General features: G+C 41.1%; 1 protein-coding gene across 1 annotated transcript in view; it reads right to left on the bottom strand.

The window, feature by feature from the left end:
- The window catches only part of GALNT7 (polypeptide N-acetylgalactosaminyltransferase 7), a 41,306-nt gene extending 24,979 nt beyond the window's left edge, over nucleotides 1–16,327 (bottom strand). The window contains exons 1-2 of the mRNA XM_009867510.1: nucleotides 16,244–16,327; nucleotides 15,066–15,523 (exon numbers count right to left, since the gene is read on the bottom strand). Of these exons, the coding sequence (XP_009865812.1) occupies nucleotides 15,066–15,523; nucleotides 16,244–16,327 (542 nt within the window). The remainder of the gene's footprint in view (nucleotides 1–15,065; nucleotides 15,524–16,243) is intronic.
- Nucleotides 16,328–27,097: the final 10,770 nt, after the last annotated feature.

Here is a 27,097-nt window from a genome sequence, read left to right as displayed (position 1 = left end):
CTGAAGGGCTGCCAAATTTTAGAAAAAGGCCAAGAATTTACAGATCACTTGAAAATGTAACGTCTATCTAAAATGCAAAAATAAACACTATCACAACAATGCAGGACACAAATTTTGATCCAAATAAACAGTTTTCTAACCCTACAAATGCACTGAGTGGACGTTCAAGTAACAGGTTCAATCGTGCACGTATCCAGCTAGAAGTCTTTCTAGTAGCCAACATGACAGATCACAACTGCATCAACCGAATGTGCATGAATAACCAGTGTCAGAAAGAGTGACAGGAAATATAACTATTGCCTATGTTCATTCCTCTTAAGCCTTTCCCATTTAAACATCTGTATCAGTGGGTCCCAGCTTGGCGTGCCATGCAAATCACTTCCGTATTCATTTAAAACATGCTGAACTTCAATTACGCTGTGGACCTGGACCTAGTTTTTTCTTCCTAAGGGATCATAGATGACTTAGAAACAAGCAATGAGTAACTCAGTCCATGCTTTCCAATACTTATTAAACCACGTTTATCAAGAACGGATTTCATTTGCAATTGTAATTCTCCATTTCCCCAATTGCATCCCTAAATGACACTGTTCACGGTCTTCCTAATTACAACAAGTCCAGGTTATTTCCTGACCTGGAAGACTCCCCACCTGGTCACCAGCCCCTTTTCCAACTATAACACAATTCCTATCGCCAAACCCAGGGACACCACACTTCTGATTTCAATGGACGAAATACTTAATTTCTGCTTTCAGCCAGAAGAGTCTCTACTAGGGAGAATTTGACATTTCAAATGCAACTATCACGTACTAAGACATTATTCTTGACAGATAGGAAGTTTCAAACTCTTGGCTGCACAAACATCCATAATTATATTTCTCTATATACAATAAAGAGCTTAAACGCATAGAAACATTCCTGTGCTTGAAAATAAATTACCTTAATCATCAGAAAACACCAGAGTTTCTGAAACTAAATGGAGTTAAATGTGGAAAGAACTCTCACAACAGTTATATAGGTATTTAAAGAGCATTTCTTTGGTGAAGAAGGACGTACTTCACTTGTCAGGAAACAGCATCAATATATATTTCTCACCCACCAGAAAAAAAGGAAATTGGTAGAAACATACTATTAATTTTGGTCCTGTGGGAAGAGAAGATTACAGAATCAAAACAGTCTATAACTAAGTCCGATTCAATAAGGCATTTCTACTCTCAGTCAGGCATGCTGTAAAGCAACAGCTGAAACAGCACGATCTCTACAAGTATGGTTTACTGACTGAAATCGTTCTTTTTATGCCTGAAGTAGCCGCAGCTAATCACATTTATAAGCTACCAATATGCAAGTGCTGGACTGACTGGTTAAAATGCACGGTTCAGGCCACCGATGCCTGCTTTCCACAGAACCCTCTCAAGACTTCAGCTGATTAGAGCTGGCAATGCTTCCATGTGTAGCACAAGCATTTAAGCCGTCGGCAGCTTCCTGAGCCATTTGCAGAGATAAAGTGGATACGCTACCTAAGTGCATTAAGTCGGCTGTGTAAAATAAAGATTTTTCCACTGTGTGTTTAGTAACAGATTAATAACGGAACTGTATTGCTTTACGCATATATTCACCTGGATTAATTCTAGTGACACGGTTACGTTAAAATGAAAGGGAACGGAGTGCTGCACATTCAAAATGAGCATGCCAGCTGAACGCCGTTCAAGAGCTCCACGCACAAAGTATCAGGTATTAATAGCACGTTTTACCTCAAAGGAGAAGGCCATTATCTGATGCGGGTTGAACTCTGCACCTTTAGCAGTTTAGCTAGGAAGCTTTTTTGCTCTCCAGTTTAATACAGCTTGAAAATTTCAGACTGCCTTCAACAACAGAAACAAAAACCCACCAAATCTTCTGGCTGCTTATGTCTGCCACTTCCTGGAGTATAGTGAAGTCATGTTTAGGAGCAAAATTGTGAAAAGCATAAGAATGAATGACGGTAAGTAACTTAACATCATTCAAAAAAGCCAAACCTATTACAAAAGCCTGAAATGAACAACACATCTGTGAGCAATTTATAAGCATTTTTTGATCCATATTTAATATTTCTTTAAAACATAAAACTAGAGGTCTAGGCAGGCTTTTTGCTACGTATCCAACTTAATCTCTTCAAATTTATCAACACGTTTTACTTTTTAAACTTGAAAAAATTATGTGTTGCTAAATGTGTCACTTGCAAGCTATAACAGCACTACATTTATACCTCTAGTAAGATTGTAGTTTTATTTTTTTTCCAGAGAATTAATTTCACTTATTGGACAGTCCACAGACTGACTCACCAAGCCCATAAGCCATGACAGACTGCAGTAACTTCTACACACAATCTTGTCTCTCATCTTGCATTGAGAAGTAGAGGTTTGAAACATGGCAGTTGTTTTAGGTACGTGCAATTAATAAATATTTTCATTATCTGTGGAATTTTTTTTTTCCAAGAAATGCGATTCCTGTTCAAGTATTTGAGCGATAAAAATCAGGAGCCTCTGCTCTTATTTCCCTCACATTCACAGAAAAGGAAGCAGGGAAGAGTATTTCTTCAGTGGAGCAGCACTGACATCCAGTGGTTGGCAAAACAAATACCAAGAAACCATAAACGCATTTTCCTTGAGTCTGAAGAGGAATTTTACAGCACTAGTTTCTATGTAAATACAAGGCACCAGGAAATTAAAATAAAAAGCTGAGATTTCCAGACTCATGCTTCAGTTTGAAAAGATAGGGTCAAATAGATAGGAGCACTCAGGCGAAAGCTGCAAGCTATTGAAAACTTCAAAGCACCAGCTACTGGAAATGTCTTTAGCTTAGAGGAGACTGAGGGGCGACCTCACTAATGTTTATAGATATGCAAAGGGTGAGTGTCAGGTAGACAGAGCCAGGCTCTTCTCTGTGATGTCCAGTGACAGGACAAGGGGCAATAGGTACAAGCTGGAGCGTAGGAGGTTCCACAAAAACATTAGGAAAAGCTTTTTCCCTGTGAGGGTGACAGAGCACTGGCACAGGCTGCCCAGAGAGGTTGTGGAGTCTCCTTCTCTGGAGACTTTCAAAACCCACCTGGATGTGTTCCTGTGTGGCTGCCCTAGGGGATCCTGCTCTGGCAGGGGGGTTGGACTAGATGATCTCTAGAGGTCCCTTCCAACTCCTAATATTCTGTGATTCTCTGTGTGTGTGTGTGTGTGTGTGATTCAAAGTACAAAAGGGTCTGTGACAAAAAAGATTTGAATAGGTAACCTCTAGCTTGATCCCCTGGGTGCTGTCTTGCCCACACAGGGCAGCACAGAGTGCTCTTTCAGGTGCAGCCGGCAGGCCAGCTGTGGTGATGTGCTGTGAAACAAATTAGTAAACTAACTCACTTAAGAATTACATTGAATTCTTATTGGTATAGCTGAGAGGATAGCACATTGCAGCAGATACGCAGGAATCTGAGGGTAGCTAGTCTTGCCTCTAGACACTTCACATCACTTTTCCTGACCCCTCTACAGAGTTATTGTACGGGGCGAGCAGGAGCTGGTGTGCACAGCTCTGTGAAGAACTGGCAACGCCTTCCCCGGGCACCGCTGCCAGGGAGAGCAGCTCTAATTGCTTCCTCTCCTCAGAGAGCTCATGGCTGAAAGGAAGCAACACCTTCAGATCAGCCCATGAATAAAAGCTCCCTATCCCCAAATCAGTACTGGTATTACTGAGGAAAAACACGGACTGACTCATCAATGGAGCGAGAAGAAACCTTTTGAAAGGCGCAGCAGTGATCTAATGGAGAAACAGGGTAACGTTTCTTCTGACTATGAGCCTGCATACTTAAGACGTGACTTAAGCCTACTCCCTCCCCACCCCCAGGAGGGACCAGCACTGTTGGAGATGGTGCCACACCACCGTCCCTGTGCCTCAATCACCAAGTTGTGCACCAGCCACAGTGGGAGAAGAGCACTTCACAAGGGACACCTCTGCACCAGAAGCTGGACATGTGAGCTGCAGCACTCCTTGGCTTGAGGAAATTTCTGCTCTTACAGCTTCGTACCCTAAAAATTGGCTTGCTCTTGCTGATGTCCACTGGCCCCACAAACACGGTTGTGGGTATGTGCTCCAAGTACTGGATGACCCTATGGCCTCCCTATTAGCCATCACCACAAGTTCACATGTAGGCTCAAAATTCCTCAGGAAAAAAAAAACCAAACCAAACCAAAAAACCCAGGCTAGAGAGTGCTTTTCTTGAAGAGTAATCCAGCCACAAGACAGAAATGCAAGAAGTGAACAAGGAGAGCACCTCAACAGCAAGGGTAAGACCCAATTGGATATTTAGGGAGTGATCGGAGATTCTGAGTCAAAAGAAGTGGTTTTCATGTCATCCTGAATTCCCAACCTCCCTAGTGTGCCAGCACCTGTGCTCCAGGGAAAAGTAAGAGATGTCGTGCTTTAACCAACTCCCTATCCTGATACCAAATCCTCTTCAGGTCAATACCTAACTAGCATGTACACTTACTAACGGCACATCAGCCTCCACTCCGGATTTCAAAGCCCTGTACTTGTGTGCTCAGACCAAAATGCAGCAGCAGAGATTTCTCTGAGATAGCTGGCGGCTCCCATCCCATTCCTGTAACTGCTCCAGCAATCACACCTAAGAAGCTCAAGTCAGTGGTTTCAAGCCAAGAGCCCTGAATCCGTACAAAGCTGAAAGCTTCAGTGTAGAATTTATCCTGAAATTGTAACTGACATTAAAAAAGGGAATCTCTCTTCTCTATTAATATAAAACTGCTCACAATTTAAAAGTGTATTTTAGTCTTTATTTCATGTTTAATGTGGCATGAGATTCACAACAATATAAACTATCACCTACTGAAAATTGCCCCATAGTGCATTTTTCTCACTCTCTGAGAAGGTCTAGCACTAGCAGAGCCCCCCAAAAAGTTAGGAGCTCTGTATTCATTTGTAGATTCCTCTTCTACTAAGCCCTATTCTCTTCTTATAAGGATATTGTCATTCAACACAAGAGCACACTGTTTATGTACTTTTAATTTGGAATTCAACGCTGCTTGTTATTTTAAATCATCAGTTTATCATGGCTACTGCAGTAAACTGCATCTACACCCTTGGAAGACTTAAGTTTCTTCCACAAAACACCTTCAACACTTTGCTCATTTGTACGGCTGACACCACCAAGGTCCTAGCTGAGACTGTCTGCTTGATGCCTGCAAGTCAGAGGGATCACGTTGCCTAAGTCTAGTGCAGACAGAAACAGATTACAGAGCTGGGCATTTCTTTGTTAAGACACGACTAAGTAATTCTAATCTTAATACTGGATTTGCCACCTATGAAGCTTTACGGGGTAGTTTCATCCATCAATATCAATACAACATCGTATCCCCAGAACGGGGATTCTGGAAGAGAAGCAAACAGACAACCTAAGAAGGACAGTTTGATTGGCTGAGTAGTTTTTTTTCTTTTTCTCCCTTCAGCAGACAGCAGCAAAACCTCTGTTACACAATACTTAACAGCTTAAACCCACGCTGAAACAGCATTTCCTATTTTTACAATAGCTAAGAGGTTTGTCTGTTTCCATCCCTGAAGCAGCCTGCATGGCTATGTGACTAAAATTTGTTATTAGTGGCCCTGGAAGCACAAACTACATCTCCTACCACACCACGATCCAAATTCAGGGCAAGGTTTGTACAGAGATTCAACACTACGGTTAGTAGGAAAATCAAAGGAAAAAAACTTGCATTTTTTTTAAATCACAAAATTCTTGCCCATAATATCTATCACTTGCCCAACAGCGAAAAAGCTGAAGCAATGAATACCATAGGGCAGGGAGAGCTGGGGTGGCTAGAAGGATAAAATAAATTCCCTTCATTAGAAAATGGAAAACAACCTTATAAGAGATGGGGGCTTATAAGAAAGATGGGGACAGATTTCTGAATAGGGCCTGTTTTGTCAGGACAAGGGGCAAAGGTTTTAAACTGAAAGAGGATAGAGTCAGATTAGATATAGGGACGAAATTTGCTTATGATGAGGGTGGTGAAACACTGGAACAGGTTGCCCAGAGGGGTGATAGAAGGTCCACCCCTGGAAACACTCAAGGTCAGCCTTGATGGGGCTCTGGGCAACCTGATGTAGTTAAAGATGTCCCTGCTCACCGCAGGGGGGTTGGACTGGTGACCTTTAAAGGTCTCTTCCAACCCAAATCATTCTACCACGTCATGCTCATCAGATACTAAACATGCAAATTACTGCCCCTGCTCAGCTGGACTTACTTATAACTTAGATCATACAAGTTTATTTAAATGCTCTACCACAGTAAGTTCTGGTTAACAGGAACAAGACACAACATAAGAAGTTCACTTAATCTTTTAGTATCACGTTCCGATTAGCATTAATTTGACAGGATACTTCCTCCATTTGCACAAAAATTTCTATGATGCTAGACGGCACCTGGAGGGTTACACAAGCAGCTGCAGGAAACTTCTCAGACTTTTCTCTGCCCCCTCTTCTGAAGACAAGGTTTAAGGCAGAATTTAAATATATTCCAGACACCACACTACACATTTTTATTGAGTAAGAGGTCCTGTTCGGAGCTTGGTCTTCTCTTTTCAGAGGCACACAGAAAGGTAAGTAAACCCAGCTACAGATAACACACCCCACGCCTCTGTCCACTTCTTTGTACTCTGGGTGAAATATTTCTCTGCTGAAACTTAAAATTTGAAGCTCTAGCAGCCAACATCAGAGAGACACAGGATCCATATTTTCTGTAGATATTCTTTACTGGGACCTGAAACGTCAACAAAAAATGCTTGGTTTTGCTTTAAGACCAGTGTCTGGAATTCAAATCTTTCCTGACCAGAAGGGGACGCTCTGCTCTGCCCATACGTGGCTAATCACATTTTAAATGCCTTTTTTTTTTTTTCCTTTCTTTCTCCTCCAGGAGTCTTGCCATGATAATCTGAAGTGAAAAGCCGGCCTTCTTGATTTAGTGTGACCACTATAATTCACCTGATTCGCAACCCCAGCTCTCACTGAGGCACAGAAAGATTTATGTGCATACTATAAAATTAGTTTTCTTGGTTACAGAACAGCTCCACTGTACTATGTGGCACTTGAATAAAAGATTTTCCCAAGGTACCATGGTGAAATGAAACCGAATCCCTAATGCTCCATTTCTAGTGACACAGATACCAACAGTAATTACTGAAATCTTTTTCTCATATAACAGTATCAAATATGTAATTTGCACAGTGCTATAATTAAGGAACTAATCACATTCCTGGAGAAAGCAGGCTCCATTCCAGAGCTTTTCTGCTCAATCTCCTTAGCTACAAGAAGATTGGCTGGACAACTAACTACTTATACTGTAAAAGAACATATTATTTGCCCAGAGTAAAAGGACTATCTATTTCTAACGAGCAGCCCAGATTCATCTGCCTGATTTCATACCCTGAGTAACTGTCTACAAATAAAGGTTTCAGTATTTTTTTGACTCAAGTCCAGAAATTTTCTACATGGTTTGCTATTTTTAATAGCACTTGGACGAACCAAAAGGTCCAAGCTGTGAAATTATGATAGGAGAAACGTCTCTACTAACCACGCAGCTCTGCATGTATGCATGCTTAAGTAACGTCAGAAGCCTTTATTTTGGGCAAGAATTCCCTTCTATGGTCATACCAAAATTAATAAAAAAGAATATAAACCAAAACAAACATCCCTCAAAACTATACATGCAATTTTAAAAAACAAGCTAATTCTCGTTCCCTTTTGATTATTTTAGACAACATCGTGAGCCTCAGAAACAGTTGTCCAAAAATACATTTCTCTACACAAGAAGCTTTGTAATCAAGCAAAAAACTACTTTTTCAGGTTTTTCAACAAAAGCTTATTGCCAGTGGTTCTGTTTGAAGTAAAAATGTGACTCATGGCAACAGATCCAATTATTCAAATATGAATTTGTGTGGCCCAAGGGTTATGCCCTGTAAGAGCAGTAATGTCATTAAAAAGGAAAAGTCAAACTGGATAATCCACAGAAGGAAAAAAACCTTAAAATATTTATTTTGCTATGATCAGACTGATCCCCACGTGTGGGTGATTCAGCTGAAATTCTAGCAGTTACCTATTATCATATTAGGGAAAAAAAATCCTGTAAGAGATTAATTTCTCTCCTGCCATAAACATTTACAGAGTCATAATGCTTCCTCTCTCAGTCACACTACTGAGGATAAAATTCCTGCAACGTTTGTCAAAAGAAGTTGTCAAAAAAAAAAATATCTAGTTTAAATAGAGCTGTAAGACTAAAACTCGCTGGGTCAGTAAGGAAAATTTGTGAAGAAGTCTTCCGTGGGTTGGATAAAAACAGCATATCAGGCCTAAGCAGAGCATGTTGAGCACTGATCCTTTCTTCCAGTCAGCAGTTAATTACCCTGGCATGAAATCTGATCCAACAGTCGAACATCCCTGGCTTAAGGGCTCTGCAGTAACCTAAGTTCGTTAATAGGACAGGTAGGGTATTTCACAGAGCATGACTTACAATTTACTTGACTAGAATGTTTCTCGACTTAAATTTCAACCTTAAGTGCAATAAGCATGACCCAAATGCAGCAAAATACACCAATGGAAACGGCAGATGAGGATTGGGGTGCTCTACTGTGAACGTGAACTTCATAAAGAAAAACCTGAAATGCTTCTTAGTGCTTTTGAGAGAAAAGAAACTACCAAAAGATACCACTGCAACTAATGCATTGTAGAAGCGTATTTTTGAGAAGTACTGAATACAGATTCAAAGTACTGGCTGCCCAAGCAGGACTCAGATGGCACCTGCAAAACGTATGGAGGAATCAGAGAATCTGAGAGGACTGAAGACACAGGCCGAAAACTTCCACCACCCCAGGAGACACAGTAAATGCAAACTGTGCTCCAGAGACTGCCATTTCAGGTATGACTAGTCAGTGTTTTCACGGGGCAGCACACTGGAGACTCCACAAGAGAAGCAGCACCTTTTTGAGTCTTCATCACAATGGGGAGTTCAGCTGAAGACGTACCTGTGTAGGAGCCACGACTCTAACTGTAGTCACAACACACGGAAGTTCTAACACCAAGAGAGAGGAGTCCTAGTAACACCTCCCTTTGGAAAGGGGAACTATAAAGAAGTGATTTGACTTACTCAAAAGACAAACTAAGGGTAGAATCATAGGATGGTTTGGGTTAGAAGGGACGAACTCCGCTGCCATGGGCAGGGACACCTCCTACGAGATGAGGTGGCTTTCATGCCTTCACATAGCATGGAGCTAAGAGTGTTTACCATTAATCATGGTTAAAAAAAAAAAAAAGACTAGACAGTAACTAGGAAAAACCCAGCATGATTATAAAATAGATGCTCTTAGCAGCAAGGCAGACATTCTTTAAATGTACAGGATGGTGTCCAAACAAGGAAAACAGAAACGAGCACTAATTCAGGCAAACTGAATGTAAATAGTAAGATAGATTTAAAAAACAAAAAAAAGTTTGAGAAATACCTTACCGGAGTATAAAAACAGCTACCGAAATATTTTTTCCAAACACCACAGGTAGAATGCCTGCCAGAAAGTCTGTTGGGCTGATAGATGATCAAAATGAAAAGACCATTTCAGAAGCAGAAAATCTAAATTACGTATTTCCGTTGGACTCTTAGCACTGACCAACACCACATAATACCCAGTGAAGACAACAAAGCCGGGGCAAGCACAGAGTCATACTCCCCATTATATGCCCCTATCTTCAGCTACCTAAAGCTCACGGACTTTGTAATTCAGCTAACAGATATCTGCATTGTAACTTCTACTGGATTTCTTTTTGTCATGAATAGCTTACTTGCTTTAAAAAAATTTTTTATTTTCTTTTTTAATAAATCCAGTATTTCCAAACAATGCAACACGCATTGACAAACTATTGACTATTGTGGTATATAACTATTGCTGACACCAGCCTTGTTATCAAACAAACAGGAGGAAAATATAATGCAAATTTTTTAATAAAAGGGCCCTGGGGAGCTAAAGAAATGCAGACTACTATGTCTGACTCCCATGCTGAAAAGAAGTTAGTAATAAATAACAAAATTAGTAAACCATAGACACAGCTTTTGTGGAAGAAAGCCATGCTGCGGAAACATATAATCTTCTGAAGAAAAAAACCAACTATGCTGACATGGGTGAGCCTATTAATAGAGCAGCTGAATTTCCGAACCCTCTGATGAGGTTCTTGGCTTCCTTTACAGGCAAAGTTCTTCATTAAAGCATGGCAGAGTAAGATAAAAGATCTCTTAGATTAATAACTGCTGAAGGGTAAAAACTGTCTGTTCATCTGAAGTGAGTTTGTGACAGTAGCAGCATAAGTGTCTGTGCTGGGAGGGAAGCTGCCCATCTCCTCTTCCAGGTCATTACTGAGCAATAAAAAACCCCCACAAACCACTTCCTGGTCATTGCAATTAAAACTGCAGAATAATTCAAGGACACTGCTGGGGAAATGAGCAGGCAGGAGAGCTCATTACACGTGCAGATGAATGTATATGGAGTTAGATCACTGTTAGTGCATACACTCCGTGACAGATCCTAAACTTGGCATTGCCACTCAAAAAAATCCAAATAAAAATCTTGGTAGTCAAATGTGGATAGCTTTTTCAGCATTTTACCTCAGGTTTAATGAAAGGGCAGACAGAACAGTAGGAATATGAAACATTTATACAGTATCTTGATATAGATATCTCTGATACTCCTGTATCACAGGACGGCAGAGCAACAGAGGTACATGGCAGTGTCCAGGAGGACAGCTTAAGCAGACACCACGATCTTCAGCCTGGAATAAGTCACTGAATCAGGATGTCACTAATTCCAAGAGTATAAATGCATTTAAAAGACAAGTCTCTACACAGAAAATGGTCTGTGAAGCATGACAATCCTGTTTCAGTTTTTAGCTCAAGTGTCTCAGCCCACTGGTTGCCAGGAATGAAGCTTAAAGTCCATACTTGTATGTCTCCTCTCAAGTATAAGTTATTGACCAGAGCTAGAAACAAGACCATCAAGAAAAATGACTACTGGTCATTGTCCAGTTTAGCTGCATTTCCAAAACTGTATTTTATTTTAAAACAGTCTGGACAAGTGGCTCATTATGCTGGAAAAACAACTCAGTTCTTGTTCTCTCTAGCAGCAAATCTCCTCAATTAATTTTTTTTTTTTTTCGGAAAGGACATGCCTTGTTACCTGACAGCATTCATCCTCAAAACTAGAGCCATTTTTTATTTCCCTAGTGTGGTGTGGTTATCTTGAATCCAAGATGACCTAGAAACTGTATCACTCTATTTTTATTTCAGCTTTACCTCTGTGCAGACTCCTGACCATACACAAAAAATAATCCAGGGAGCAATCAAACTGATATCCTTCTTCCCTAAAGCTAACATTTAGTAAAAAGCTGCCAACTACTACAATAATAAAAAAAGGTCCTCAAACAGTAAAAATGACCAAGTTTTAAGAAGTCTTCTTCCAGCAACTATATAGACATTTTAGACAGGGCCTGCTAAGCCTGCTCTACTTCTCTGTAACCAGAAATAAGGCAGAAAACAGCTACTGCTCCACCTAAACCCAGTGTATGGCTGCCCTGGCCCTTCTGCAAAGTGCTGAGAGGCTGCAGTCAGATGATACCACCTTCACAATTTTGTACACCGACTTTTGCGTATCCCCACACATTCCTGGTTTTGTTTATCCAAACCCATGACTTGCTGTACACTAACAGACACCTTTGGCTTCAACCTCGAAACAGATCAGTCAAAATCTGTAAGGCAAGAATATGCAGTACCAGCAAAATGGAAATATTGTGATGTACCTGACAAACAACTCTAACATGCTATCCAACATTATTCCTCTCTACAGGGTGCAGCGAGACTTCAGGCTTTCTACTGCAGCTGAGACTGCATGGAATCACCAGCAAAGTTCTTACTGAAACAAAAAATGCAGCTGGCAAATCATCCTGGCAATGTGCCCGATCCCAAAGGCAAATCTAAACATAGCAGGATTGAATCCCCCTTTATTGACATTTCTTCCCTTTTTCCCCTCCAGCAGGGACAAGCCCTAAAGCTACGCAGCTTTTAAGCTGAGAGAGTCAGTTCTTGCAGCAGGATTTTACTCCCGCCAGCACTAGCTGGGTAAGCACCTGGCACACACTTCACCGAACAAACCTCAGTGCTTAGGGTGACCCTTAAAAATTTTGAGGCTTAAAGGAAGAGAAGGCTGAGGTGAGGTCTACCTGGATTTGAACGTCTGTGAACGAATAACCCAGTCTTTGCCAGAAAGATTTTCCTCAATTAGCAATGCCAAAACACCATTAACCGAAAAAAAGGATGATTATACAGCTCTTTGGTAGGATTAAACTAATGTTGACCAGCCTTATCAAGCAAAACAGCTTCCAGACTTTTTAAACAGATCAATAAGAGAAGAATGAATAGTGCATCCAACGAGTAATCTGCTACTTTTTGCTGTATTTCTTGCCAGTATCAGGGGATGAGCAGGAAAGTGAGTATATAGGTACCTGAAAGCATATAGCAATAGCAGCCAATCTTACATTGCTTCCCCTCTCTTCTGCCCTTTTCAGAAGACACACAGAAACCTTAGAATCATAGAATAGTTTCAGTTGGAAGAGACTTTCAAGATCGAGTCCAACCTTTGTCTTAGCCCTATCAACACCACTAAAACACGTCCCTCAGCACCCGTCTACCCGTCTCTTAAACGCCTCCAGGGATGGCAACACAACCACCTCCCTGGGCAGCCTGTTCCCATGCCTGACAACCCTTTATTTAGGGCAGCTCTTTATTTAGGGCAACTGAAAGCATCCCGAGTATTCAATACAGAAAATATTTGATATGAAGTCGTCTGAAAGATGCTTTTTGTTCACATTGTTTTTCATGCTGTTTTGCTCGCTTGCTTACAACACTAAATAATAAAACCTTTCATTTCAGCTGCCAGCTTTGACCTCTGTGGAAGATCTGCAAGTGTGCTTGGAGAACACTGTCTCTAAAATTCATCTTTTCTGCTCAAATGGCTGTCCCTCCTACTCCTCAAAGCATGCAAAGTATTTAATTATTCTTTGAGAATCTCTGTGTGTTACTCTCCTTTGGAACAGACGTAAAGACAAACCCTGAGATTATGTCAAAAATACTTCAGGAAACCACAGGTATGGAACTATTTGGCAGATATGTACACTCTCTGATGCCTTCCACCTCAGGAAAGAACTGAACGGGGGGAGAACTTGAGCTCTGCTGCCAAACACAGAGGCAGCCCAGGCCAGCAGCATGCTGACATTTCTATTTTGCTGTCTTTGCGGAGGGGAGAGCGAGGAGAGGAGCGTGCTGCCACCTCCTTCCCCCCCTCTCCCTGCAGTGAAGGCAAAGCCAGAGTCAGCTCTGCCAACGCGAACTCTCGGCATCAGCTCCCCTCTGTGCTCAGTTTATCACAACACCCAGTGGGGAAAATGTTTGGTTTTTTTGTATTTCGTTTTTTTTTTCTCTCTGCAAGATTCCTTAGTCCTGCCGCCTCTTAGAAAAGGAGCCCCAGTGGCTGCAAACGTCTCAGCAGAAGCAGCAGCACTGGGGGAATAAACTCTTAAAAGAAAAAGCTGACCTATGCAGGTCACCCCAGTCATTTCTTTCTCTTCAGGAAAATCTGTTTAGCACAGAGGTCCAAGTGCTGCCCGCAGCAAAGAAAGAAAACTGAAGTGAACTCCAGGACAGCCACTGGTCAGGCAGGGTCATCCCCTCCTCTGGCTGCCAGAAAATGGAAACCTTTTGTAAGTCACCTGAGGCACAGCGCACGAAGGCAGGCACAGAGCATCCCAGACACTTCATTCGCCATCAGTGGATACACACCAGGTGGCAAATTGAAGCAGCTGTACGTGCACAGGCAGGAGTCAGACTCACAGCTGACCCCTTCTGTCCTACCTCAAAAACACCCATTCTAAAAGGCCACCCCAAGAGCCTCAATAACCGGTGACCAACCAAACAGACCAGCTGCCACCACTGGAAACACCCAACCCAGCGCTCAGCAGCCAACCCAGGGATCGGCCCAGCTCCATTGCAACGGATGAGGGGGAGGTGAAAACAAGCAAGTGCATCATTTCATAACTAAATTCACATATTCTTCCCTCCAGATGCAAAAAAAAAAAGAGAAAAAAAAACACAAAAAAGAAAACCCCCAAAAAACAAACAAAAATCCCTCCTACCAATCAGTCAGTTTGCTCAGACACCTGCATTTGGCTGATACTTAAGAGGAAACTTACATCAAATGCAGATTAGCCTGAGAGCAAATTCAGCTCCAGCGTATCCCTAAAATCAGAAGAGACTGTGTAAACTCCTTCGCAAGCTCTGAACAACTGTTAATAACTTCCCAGAACTTCCCCACACCGAAGATATGCCCTCCTAGCAAGTAAAAAATGTATTTTCTAAGATTGCTTCCTTCTTTATCACAAATGCACTGAGCAACTGTTGGAAGAATACTCCTCCATTAGCTCCAAACCCCAAACATCATTATGGCAGACCTATACTTCTGTTAATTATGCAGTTATTTAAAGGGAACAGTATTTATTCACTTATTTACTCTCTACTTATTTATTTACTTTTAATTTCTAAGGCATCGTTTGGGTGAAACAAAAATTGAATAAAGTAACTAGTGTAGGAATTTCTGCAGAAATAACAAAGAAAATAATGCTTTCTTAAAAGTTATCGATTAAGAAAAGAAGATATGACAATTAATACTGTGACTGGACCTGGAACACGCAAATACATGCAATAAGACACTGAAACAGATGACTTCAGAGATAGATCAATACAGATTAAGAATTCATGAAAGGAATCATTGCAACAGCATTAAGAATAGTATAAGGAAACACCTGGTATAGTACAGCATTCTTGCCTGTCAGGACAAGAAGCCGAAAGTATTTGATCTAATTAATGATATTATTTTAAGCATCTATTAAGATATATGGAAATAAAATAATTAAAACCCGCGAAACAGAGCTAAAATAAAAACTTTGCTTACTCTTCTTGACGCAAGTCATTAACGCTCCGATCTAGCGAGATCATATCACTTGCCACCATGTTAAACCCAAACTCTTTAATGCTGGCTTGAATGGATTCTTTGTAATCTGGTCCTAAAACATATGGCTTCGCTTCCTCTCCAGGGCCACCAGCAACTCCATGAGGCTCACGCTCTTTGGGTTCAAAATTACCAAGGACTCCAGGTCGTAAAACAGGATCTCGGTATACAAATGTCTGAGGCTTAAATGTGATATATTGCCTCTGGATGATGTTTTGCTGTTTGTTATCACCACCAGCGTGATGGTTTAGTTCATTTTTGGCCTTATTTTTCCTTCGAATGGATTCCAAGTCCACTTCCACACCTTCAACGTGAGGCCAAGGTACCACAGGCTTGAACTTCTCATTTCCCAGCCCATGGTCTCCTTTGTTTGGCAAGGGTCTGTTGGCTTCTTTGTCATCCTATATACACACACAGAGAAACAGCAGGAGATTATACAAATTGATGAACCTTTATTTCAATCCTTTATTTATTTCAATCCAATTTCAATTTCTATTCAATTTTAATGCATTGAGAGTTGGTACTAAATATACACTACGCAAGAAGGCAGAAGTCTCTGTTAAAGGGCTCAACGAACACTTTTTACCAAAGCAACCGGCTGCTGGAAAACATCACCAGCCATTGTCCACGCTTACCTTACTGAGTAGGTCCTGAAATGGCCAAACACCCAAAGCATTCCCAAAGACTACATACCCACGTAGCACATGTTCACACAAAGACAGTTCAGGCTGCACACCAAAGCAATGTGCAGGGAGCACCAACAGAGCATTTTACAAATGGGTGGGATGGAGGCAGACAACACTGCAACGTGGAGAACAGTGTCCTTGGGGCCACTCTTGGACACAGGGTGTTTCAGAGGCTAGAGTGTAGGCTGCTGAGATCTCTGAAGGGTCTCAAAGGTTGCTAGATACAGCCTCAAGCTGCTCCTGTGCTGGGCAAGAGTGCTGTGACTATGTGTAATCTGTCACATGCATCTGTGGCAGCCTGGAGCCACATCTAATCCCCACCGTCTGAGTTGCTCCCACCAAGCATCGCTCCTTGTGCTGCAACAGCAGCGCTGAGAGCTGACAAGTAAGCTAAAGGCATTGGGGAAAGCAGGCAAAAAATGACACAGCCCTGACCTGATCTGCTGCATGGCCAGCACAGACAGACCTGCCAGGGGAAGCAGTGCTGGGGCTGCAGAGAACTGCCACAAGCACCGGCATCTCCCGCATCCTTGTTTAAACCAACTTTACCATTTTATAGCGTTTTTCCTTGCCTCCCCACCAGGAGATCTGAAGTTCTCACTGAGAAGAAAGGCTGGCATTTTGAAAACCACTCAGCATTTTTAGTGATCAGTGAGGTTTGTGGAGTTAGAACAAGGGTGGTGGATTTTGGAAGAAACTGTACAGAAAGGCTTCAAAGCATTCCAGCGTAAGGTCTCCAGAGTTCAATAGACCCACGCACCAACGCTCTCCAAAACAGTCACTGCTTTTTCCAATATTATTGTTCAAGAGCCCAAGGAAACATTAGCAGGAAATCTGATCTTCCAGCAAAGATATTTATTTGTAAACACATCAGATGTTAGATCACACCAAAATCTGCAGAGAACAACGCACACATTTTCCCAGTGTCTCACTATCCATTCACAAGTACAGAATCAAACAAACAAAAAATTGAGATGTCACCTATTCAAACCTGCTGGAGACAGTTAGTTAGGTCAGGTTTCTCAGAGGCTCATCCTGTCACACCCCCAAAACCCTCCAGTTTCCTTGGACAACCTGTTCCAGTTACTTGACCAATTTCACAGTGGAAGTATTTTTCCTAATACCTCAGCAGAAGTTTCTTCTGTTGTACCTCGTGATAATCATCTCCTGTCCTTTCAGTGTGCATCCCTCAGAAGATTTTGTTTCCATTTCCTCTGTAACCTCACTTTTGAGGGTGAAAAGATGCAACTAGATTCCCCATTAGATTTTTCTTCAGCCGTACCAAGCTGAGCTTCTCTACCTTTTCCATACTGTGTCACGTGCTGCAGCCCTTTAACCTCCTTAGCAGGCCTTTGCTAGGTCCTCTCCACTTGTTAACACCTCTCCAGCACTGGGCAGTGCAGGAGGAGAAACCAGACATGGTGCTCCAGACGTAGGTCAATGCTATGTGTTGGGAAACAAACCACATCCCTTTGCCTGGTGGCTTAACTCTTCCCAGTGCAACCTGTTATGCAGTTTGTCTCCACTGTGGCAAGAGCAAAATGCTGACTCATATCCACGTTTAACTAAACCACACAGTGCTTACCACTTCATTACAGTATTTTCCCAATCTATCATTCTGTAGGACAAAGCTTTGGAAATAAAGAAAAATCCAGCACAAAATCTGTCTGGATTAACATGATAACATCGGGGGTCAGACTGGTTCAAATTCAAAATACTGAGAGTTTATTTAAGGAACTTTCTGCCCTCTCCGCTTGTTCTTGTTTAAACAGGGAAGACTTACAAAATGCAGAAGTGTTTTATTATTCTGTTCTTCCATCATGTTTTTTTGAGGAACTCAAAAGCCAGCGTGAGAAAGGCAAGGATAAGGGCACAGGAAAAGGCACATTTTGCAAAGAGGTAGAAGGCTGCCATAGATCTAAATAAAGCCCTAAGAGGGCTTTTGAAGAGATTCATCTCACACTTACCCCAGAAATTAAAAGGAAGGCTTTGCCACTCAACTGTCAGAACACTGCTGAGCACTCAGCTCTTACCAGCTCGCACCTAATTCCTGCTCTGAGTGCGAAGACAGCTACAAAGCCAGCAAAAACATGGGCATCATCAGCAAGGATGCTTAAAGAGAGCAGCCTCTGGACTGCAGAAAATTTTGAGGCATTCATCCCTTCAGTAATATTTAGTTCTGGTCCCCACATCTCAAAAGCAGTAGGAGACGGTACCCAGTAGGGTAATGAGAAGAAGAAGGTAGACAGAAAGGCTGGTCTTTCATATGTTAAAACCCCGCAGTTTGGAGATGTAGTGGCTGAAGGGTATATAACTGAAGTTTACAAAACCATGAAGGTGATGGATAAATTGAATGGAAAGCCACTGTTTTCCCTAAATACAAGAACTGGAAGCACTTGAAAAAAATCAATACATCAGCCTAAAAATGTTCTTTGTACGGTGATCTCCTGCAACATGCTTGCACAAGAGGCTGTGGAGAGAGATGGTACAAACAGCTGAACAAGGGATGAGACAACATAACTAATAACAAGTTTGTAAGTGGACTGTAAAAGGGTTGGGCAGGGAGGTACCTTCCAAAACTCTATTTCAACAGCTGTGGATACTAGAAGAACCCAAAGGGAAGGGAGTGTAGAAAGCAGCCAGGTTTACACGCTACCACTCTCAGACATCATCCGGGGTCACTAGCCTCAGTCAGTCTGCACGAAATTTAATATCCTTTCATTCCAATTCCATCACCTATAAAACAGTTACAAGACTCCATTTAGCCAGTTCTCCAACTAAAGCCTAGCACTTCTCAAAGCACCTTGTTTCTTTTGCTATTGTCAGAACTATGACTTATCCTGTATTACATTTAGCCTTATTATAACTGTTATGCACAATTTGCATTATAGTGCATTTATGTGCTGTTCCCTTCCAGACACTAAATATATTCCATTTTTGCAAGCCTGAGAAAATATTACATTAAACAAGAAAATTATACACAAATAGATACATTAATTCACCTCTTTCCTCCAATTTTTATGTACCTAGGACAAACATGATGGAATGCACTGGTTGTGGGTTAACACTTGCAGGCAGCTCAGCACCACGTCCCTGCTCACTCCTCCCTCCCTACTGCTGGTCACAAACATAAAAACCAGCATCATATGGGATGCTATGAAGAAAATTAACTCTGTCTCAGCATTTCAGGGGCATTTTCACAAAAAAAAAAGGAACTAGCACTGTTTCAGTGCATGATGCAGACGACAGCTTCTGGAGGTTATTTGTTTCCTCAAAGATAACTGAGACAAAGGTTTCCCAAATATTGACTGGAAAAAAAAGCAAAGTCAAACCACGGCCAGAGAACCATTTTGGTCCTCATATAAGCAACAATGTCTTAGGAACTTTCAGAGCTTCCTATCTTTTAAAAATTATTAATTGCCCCCCCTTTTTTAAAAAAAGAAAAAGTGATTTAATGACATACCAGGAAACTGAAATAATTCAGAATTGGTGTGCCTCATTGATTAAAAGTTTGACTCAGCTAAAACTGTAGTATCAAACTTTGAAAAGATTCACATAACAATGACAATCAAACTGGAAGGCGTGCATATTAAAAAAGAAACGAAACGAAAACAACCTTTTTAATGTGGAAAACTAAGATAATCTTAAAATTGTTTGAAAACCTTTGAAAGAGATAAATCAATGACAACAAGGTGAAGGGAGGGCCCAGAGGAAGTGAGGATGACACATATCTGAGCACTGCACTTCTACGTCATTCAAAAACAAGGGGAGAGAAGCAAAAAATCTGCTAATTCACATCTGAAGACAAAAAACAAGAATCTCATGACATACTTATAAAGGCCACATAGTAAGCTGTTTACATGCAGTAACATAGAGAAAAATGTTTTTTCCACAGATTATTGTGTTTTTTTCTATAGGGCTAGATCCTGTCAGCTTTTCTAGCTTCAATTCATTGCATGCTTCTTTATTTTTTAAATGTTCTTTTCACATCTTAGGGGATTACCCATGAGTCACTGCAATGGGTGTTTTGGAAACAGCCAGATGATATAACCACAGTCATCCCTGATTTGTATCAAAAAAAAAAAAAAGGAGGTATTTGGTGTAATTTTTTTTTTTGCAAATCACATTCTTCCTTTTTTCCAAGAGAGGTATGTAATTAAAGGTATCAGGAACATAACTATATGCCTTTAGAAACATGTTTCTAAATTACAGAAAGTAAAAGGAAAAAGCGGCAGAAGTCTTCACAGGGCTGCAAAGTTGGTCAGCTGGTAGGAGCTGTAGCTGGCAACAAAACTGCAAATGTAAAACTTGTGTAATCTGTTTTCCTTCAGTCAACCAGTTCAAGACTGGCAACTCCCTAAAACTCCCTATGAAATAACGTCTGAAGCACAAACTGATGATAAAAAAAGTGGATTTGCTTAATTTCTAAAATGGAAGATTATCATACTGAAAAAAAGTTTTATAATACAAAGCAACATCTATAAAATCAAGTTGCTCATCTAGACAAAATCAGTGATGGACAAAAAATGAAAAGGGGAGTAATTAAGTTGAATCCAGTATATTCTCATATTTGCCATGAAAAGCAAATACAATATATGTTCTTCTATGCTAAGATGAATCGATAGCTCTCCAAGCTCACCTGACGCAAGTTCCTCTTCCATGCAAAAAAGACACATTTTTAAGAGTTTCTGTCAGAGACACCCTGATGGGGACCACACAGCTGTCAGTTTAGCAAGGATTTCAACATATTTAGAGTAAATAGGAAGGCGTTATTTTAATTTGTTCAGTTACCTTGTAAAAAAAAAACAACAAACCCTACAAGCTGGATTCACAGATTCCTGCTTGACTAGACTCACACTGGGAAGACACTAAAATAATGCCTGTTCTCAGTCAAGCTTCCAGTATGATTCTGCTATACCAGCTAATAAAAGAGAGAAAAAAATACCAGTATCAGCATGTAGTATATTTTGGTCTGCTTTGAATCATCATGTGTGTGCATTACTTACCAGACTACAGTACAGGGCACAGATGTGAAAATTAAAGTGTTATATCAAATTACTTACTCCTGCAACTGTTTTTGTGGAGTCTTTCTATCACGTGGCACAACATGCTTATGACCAAAAACCTAGAAGAGTTTTCAGTATATAGGATCAAACATAGACAAAAGGGAAATTAATAGATACCAAGAATCTAATGTCAGAATAAATAAAATAAGCAATTATTCCCACAGCACAGCTGGCTGACTGTCACAGGGATCCCAGAAGACCACACACCTTCCACTTTCCACCACCTGTGGTAACCTCCATCCAAGCAACCAGAAGTTCTAGCTCCTACAGGACCAGCTGTGGAGCGGAAAGAAAAACCAAAAGCACACACAAACGGAAGAGCACAGCTTCCCAAACAAGAACAAAGATCTATCAATTGTCACCACATCATAAAATAAATATTTGAAAAGCCCTTTGTAATCATTACAATTTTTTGGGAAAAAAAGTCTGTTTTAAGCTCCACTACACGTCCACTCCACATGCACTGGCTTCAAGTGACGTTTTGCAAAACTTTTCATCAAACAATTTCATCACAACCTGGACTAAGTTTTGGTACACAGAACTAACTCGAATCCAGTTTCGTACCACAAACACATTACTGTGACGGTATCTCCAAAGAGCAAGTAATTCTACCAGATGCCGACCACATCAGTCGACTATATGGAGTGTTCAAGACTTCATTAGAAGCCACTTGTGAGCCACAAAGAAAACTCTAAATAATTGAAGAAAATATTTATGATCTAAACAAGCAAGCATTACATTATGTGCATAATTTACGTATGTGTTCCATTTATTAAAAAACAAATAACTCTGAAATGTAACCGAGGGGCCACAAGCAGCTTTGGAGAAATCCATGTTCAGCAGTTGTTTTACACTGCTGCGTATTGTACTCCCACCTACATCTGAAGAATGAAAAAATAACATGCTGTGGTTTGGTTTGGTTTTTTTTTTTCAAATAAGAAAAAAAAGAAACCACAAGGCAACTTTCCCCTTCACCTGCTTCCTACATTTCACAGCCTCTGCCAAGCTGACTGGTGCATGATGCACTACTCGTTACCCTGCACCATCCTTCATCCAGCTTGCTTTTTCTTGTCCGCTTTCTCTCAGTTCCCAAGCAGCTCCTCGAGAGGGAACTGTTTTGCCAAGGATAAATACCTGTAGCAAAACTGCTAGTCAGTAGCAATGGGGAAGACTCCTTTTCCCGCTTGTTCTTTATGTCCTATATGATAAGTCGGAACAGGACAATCACTAGTATTTACACTTCTACAGTTACAAAAGTAACTCAGTTTTCAACAGGTTTCAGCAGAACACAATCATTAATACTGACTCAACTCCATTGGAAAAAAAAGAAACCTAGCGGTGTCTTTGAGCCCTAAAATTAACTGAATTAGCTGAGGCAAAACAGTTCAGGGGAGTAAGATTAACCATTTTCTTCCATCTCAGCACTGACATTCCTGAGGATTGAGAGCACTGCTTATAGAAAAGGAATCGGCACGCTCAAAAATAAAACGGACACATAGTAAAGGACAGGAACTGTTTATGAGACTTGCATTAATTACGTGACTCTCTGTGTCACTGATTAAAAAAATTGTAACATGAAATTCCTGCAATGAGTCTAAAAAATACCAATATTCACAAACGTCTGAGGTAATCTCTGCTGACGTCTGAACCTGTGAGTGGAGGACACTGAGGGCGTTAAGGCTCAGTTTCTCAACTTTAGTTTTTAAATGGCTGCTGTTGCTATAAGAGTTCCCCAGGGCAAAACTAGCTCTTCCTGTCCTCTTGGATTTTTGTGAAGATACTGTCTACATTGTCACAGCAGAAGCATTCATCTAGGATAGTGACTGCAGGCTATTGCTGCATACTGCCCTGGTCTGTAGCCAACATCTCACAAGGCTGTTGCACACAAAGTTGTATTTAAGCTATGGAATCCCTCAGGTAACAAATCATATGGAGACCACTCTGCCCCTTGTCCTTCCCTCTTTTTTGGTGGCCTATCTGTAAATATAACTCTGACATTCAAATTTCTAACAGTCGAAATAACTTCATTGCCCAGCTATTTGCTTTACAGAGGGAAATACCATAAATCTCAAGTTTTACCCATTTACCTGCAGAGTACCTTGCTTAAAGATACATACCTGGTACATACCACACACTCCTGCAGAGGAATGCAATCCTGCCACGACTGCTTTTGGCTATTTCTGCTTTACACCTGCCTTTGCTCCCACACTCCCTTTTCCGACATCACTGCTCCACCACAACCTCCTGCTGTACACATCCTCTTCCTGGAGGAATCTGGATTTTCTACAAATGTAATGGTCACACTCATGTGCATCTGGTCTGGTCTGAGTGACTTTTTTATGTAGCAAAGTTCAGCTATCTTCACCAAAAGCAGAGACTACCAGGAGACCAGGCCAGAGTGCTTCGTGCCAGACCCAGTCTTCTACCAGGGATGCTGCTGGCCACCCAAAACTTGCCAACTCCTCTCTCTCTCTCACCTTCAGTGAGATTTAAAGGGCATAAAAAGGACAGTCAGAACATGGCCTGCACCTGACCTGTCTCTCACGGTACCTCCTTAGGAGAGGTGCAGTACTTCCCAAATCCCTATGCGACAGGCAGTTTCACAATTAGACTCTGCCTTACTGAAGGCAAGTAAAAATAAAAACACTGAGGGCTTGAGAATAAATTACTATCAAAATCAGAAGCTTTTTATTGTCCTAATTTCTGCTGGCACAGAGTGTTTGGGGAATATCAGATCAGCCGTTAAGCCTTCCAAATTGCTTTTCTTGTTGCCTGAGAGTTGACTCATACTCAACTTTTACACATCCCATCCTTCCGTTCCCAGTACTGTCATAGTTTATTGCCCGGCACCGCCTCTGGCCCCATCGATAGTTCAAGAGTCACGCTGTGTTAAAGATGTTTTGCTGGAGATCCATTCACTGAAAGCTTCCAATTAAGAGATGCAATGCACCTCTCCTTGTGGCTCTGGAGAGCACCCTGTAATGTGGGACAGTAATTAAAGGAGATCTAAAACGGAGACTCAGATAATTACCTGAAAAAAGAGACAGTAAAGAAATCTCTGCTTAACTTCATAACTTAAGGCTAGCTTTAAAGCAGGTAAAATAACCCCTTATGATTAAGATTACAGTCTTTTTCAAGTAACACAAATATTATTAAACTGGATCACAAATGAGGCTGCTGTACTACCTAAGGTGATGTTATATTTTAGTCTCTCCCATGTTATAGAAATGGAAAGACGTTGGAACAATGTTCTGGTTTGAGCTAAACAGAACCAGTTCTGTTCAGTTTGGACAGAGTCTGATCTTCTGCCTTTGATCCCGATCCTAAGTTCCCGAATCCAGCTCTTTGTATCCAGCTCCCACCGCCGCTGAGCCTGGGGCTGCCCCAGTGCCTCCTGCTCTGCAGCATCCGTGGGGATTGATACTGGGGGAAGTGAAGTCAGCTTCAATATCGGATTTGTATGTATGTATATAGTTCACTATTTTTATTATTCCCTTATTCATCAAAGCTGTTTTAATTTTCTTTTTTTTCCCAAACCATAAGTCTCTTTGCCTCATTCCCTTTTCCTTCCCGTTTGGGGAGAGAGAGTGGGTTAGAGAGCATCTGCCCGTGTTTAGTGACCAGCCCAGCCCTAACTCGGGACACACTAGTAGCCTGCGCAAAAACACCCCACAAATGACATTTGCAGCTAGTTGCTGCAGAGTAACACAAAGTTGTTAGAGGACCCTGGATAAGCTAGAATTATCATCCAGAGCCTCCTAGACCCTCTGCCCTTTGCTTAAAGACAGCACAGCAATGATGACAGAAAGGCTTTTGAACTCAGCACAGCACAAATTGATTACAAGCTTATAACAACCAGAATAATCAACATTTTCAGTAGAAGAAAGCCTAAGTGATTAAGTGGGAGAGAACAAAAATAAAAGAGCATAAAAGCAAGTATCTCCCTACACACTGCATCTTTTCAGGTGTGTTTTTCCTTCTTGTTAATTAAGTGGCTTTCTCTGTTGCATCCAACTTCAATTTCTCTGGTCCCCAAGAAACCAGAGACCACATGTGTTCCTTGCCTGAAGGTTGCCTGAACTGATCCTGCCCCGCTCTTCTTAATGAACATGACATAAATCAAGAAAAGACAAATACATACATCATACAAGGTAAGTCTGTTTATGTCAGGTAGTCCAACCAAGTCCAACCAGGTGACCCGGAGACTGTGCTTCTACCCTAAGAGTCTGCCATCAGCTGCTTTTCAAATGGCCATAATTTTCCCTCTTTCTCTGCACAACAGACAAAATTCTCCACAGCGCAGCCTACATTGTCATTAGCATATATTTAGCGTGGTATTTCAACTGCTAACTTCTGCAGAGCACCATCCACGGTAATTCATTCTCAGAGACAGCAGTGACTCAGACCTCCAAGCCAACAACGAAGCACCTGTTCAGCATGATTACCCTCAAATGCACACACGGGTTGCTACGCCATAGGATGAGACTCCATGCAAACTAAAAAAAAAACAACTGAATTTGTATGCCAGTTGACTCACTTCACGCTAAATTCAGCCATTTAAAATATTTTCCTGTAATTTAGTTGTTCAGAATGCTGTTATGATAACAGCCAAGCCCTATGAAGAGGCCCAAGAGCAAGGAGAGCACCAAGCCCTGGGGCACAGTTATGATTCTACTGTGGCACCAGGGAGAAAAATTGCCCCAGGTAAGCAAAATCCACCAGGCACTGACCCTTGTCTTTCCAAAGTAAAGTCTAGTTTCTTGTCTAGTCTCAAAAACAGAGACTCTAAGGACCCAATTGCTTTCAGTTTTCCCTCTTTTCCTGAAGCAACAATTCACCTGAAGCCTTAGATGTCAAGTTGCATCTACTCACAAGAAGGACACCACTTACTGCCTAGAAAGCTAAACCTTGTTTTCTCTTATAAAACTTAATGAAAATAATTCTTTTTTCAACCTCTCAACCTGAAGGGAACCCATGAGGTACATTTCTGTGCAAGAGGTTCAGCAAGGTGACTTGTTCCTTAAGCAAATGTGCAAACGTGCCAGCTGCTGTACGGATCACAGGAGGAGCAAAGCAGTAGATGAGTGAAGCCCTTCTAAACAAAAAGTAAAACAAACTGGCTTCTAGGGATACAGCCAACCCCAGAAACATGTTTAAGCAGATGAAGGCTGTGAGAAGTCTCCAAATGCTCAGAATTCTGGCTGGCTCTAATCAATATTATCATCTCTCATTTCTATAAACATTTGTTGTTATGTATTTTGTTCAAATGCAACCTTCTGTTCTCCTTTTAATCTCTTTCAAATTTCCAGTTTTGTTTACAGTGCTTTGATTAAGATGGTGCCACTGCTTACCCTATTATAGTGGGGCAGAAGGTAGATTAATTTTTTTCCCGACTCTTCCTTCTAGACAAAAGTTAATTATCAGGAAATCCCTTTTGCAAAATGGTTAGCAGAAATGGATGTCAGAAAATGCAAGATATTTTTTTCCCCGTGTCCCTCCTCTGTGGGATTAGGAGGACCACACTTGCACATGACTACGTGGTTTGGAGCAATGCTTCACATTCAATCAGATTTTTGAAAACAGTGCTGAATGGCTCACATAACATCTAGAGAATAGTAAAATTACAGACAAAAAAGGAAAACATAACTCTGCCCTTCAGCTTGCATACAAGGGCTTCAGTCAGGTATTAGATGCTTTTCTCCATCTTCCCCATGCTTTTCCTGAGACTCCAGTTTGGATTGTGTCAAATAGAACACCTTACAACCACAAGATGCAGTTCTCTAATGAAGCCTGACAAACTGAAATCCCCCAAATCCATTTTTCTTTAATCGAAAAATATACTTTCAACTCAAGACTGGCAAAATAGACTGAAGACAAAGGCATTTATTATCACACTTTTACAATAAAATTTATGAAAACCATACTTGGGCTTATTATATTTACTTCATAATAATTTGAATAACCAACACCTTTCTGGCCTAGGAAGTTTTTCCCGAGGATACAAGAAAAAAGAGGAGCATATCACACACAACTGTCCACAATTTTTCTCTCGAGAGGGACTTTATAAATGCCTAACTGCAAAAATTGTGAGTATTAAAAGCAAAATCTACAGTTGCTTAAGATAATTTTCTCCATCAGAGTTGAATGTAAGGTGCAAAAGAGCCTCTGGACACCTGGTCTCTGTCTACGACTCTCAGACTATTTCTTCCCTTCTTCAGGAAAA

Source organism: Apaloderma vittatum, unplaced genomic scaffold, assembly GCF_000703405.1.
Source record: "Apaloderma vittatum isolate BGI_N311 unplaced genomic scaffold, ASM70340v1 scaffold13424, whole genome shotgun sequence".
Lineage (NCBI taxonomy): Eukaryota > Metazoa > Chordata > Aves > Trogoniformes > Trogonidae > Apaloderma > Apaloderma vittatum.
Note: the sequence above shows the minus strand (reverse complement) of the source record. Positions and strands in the feature narration are given on the sequence as shown.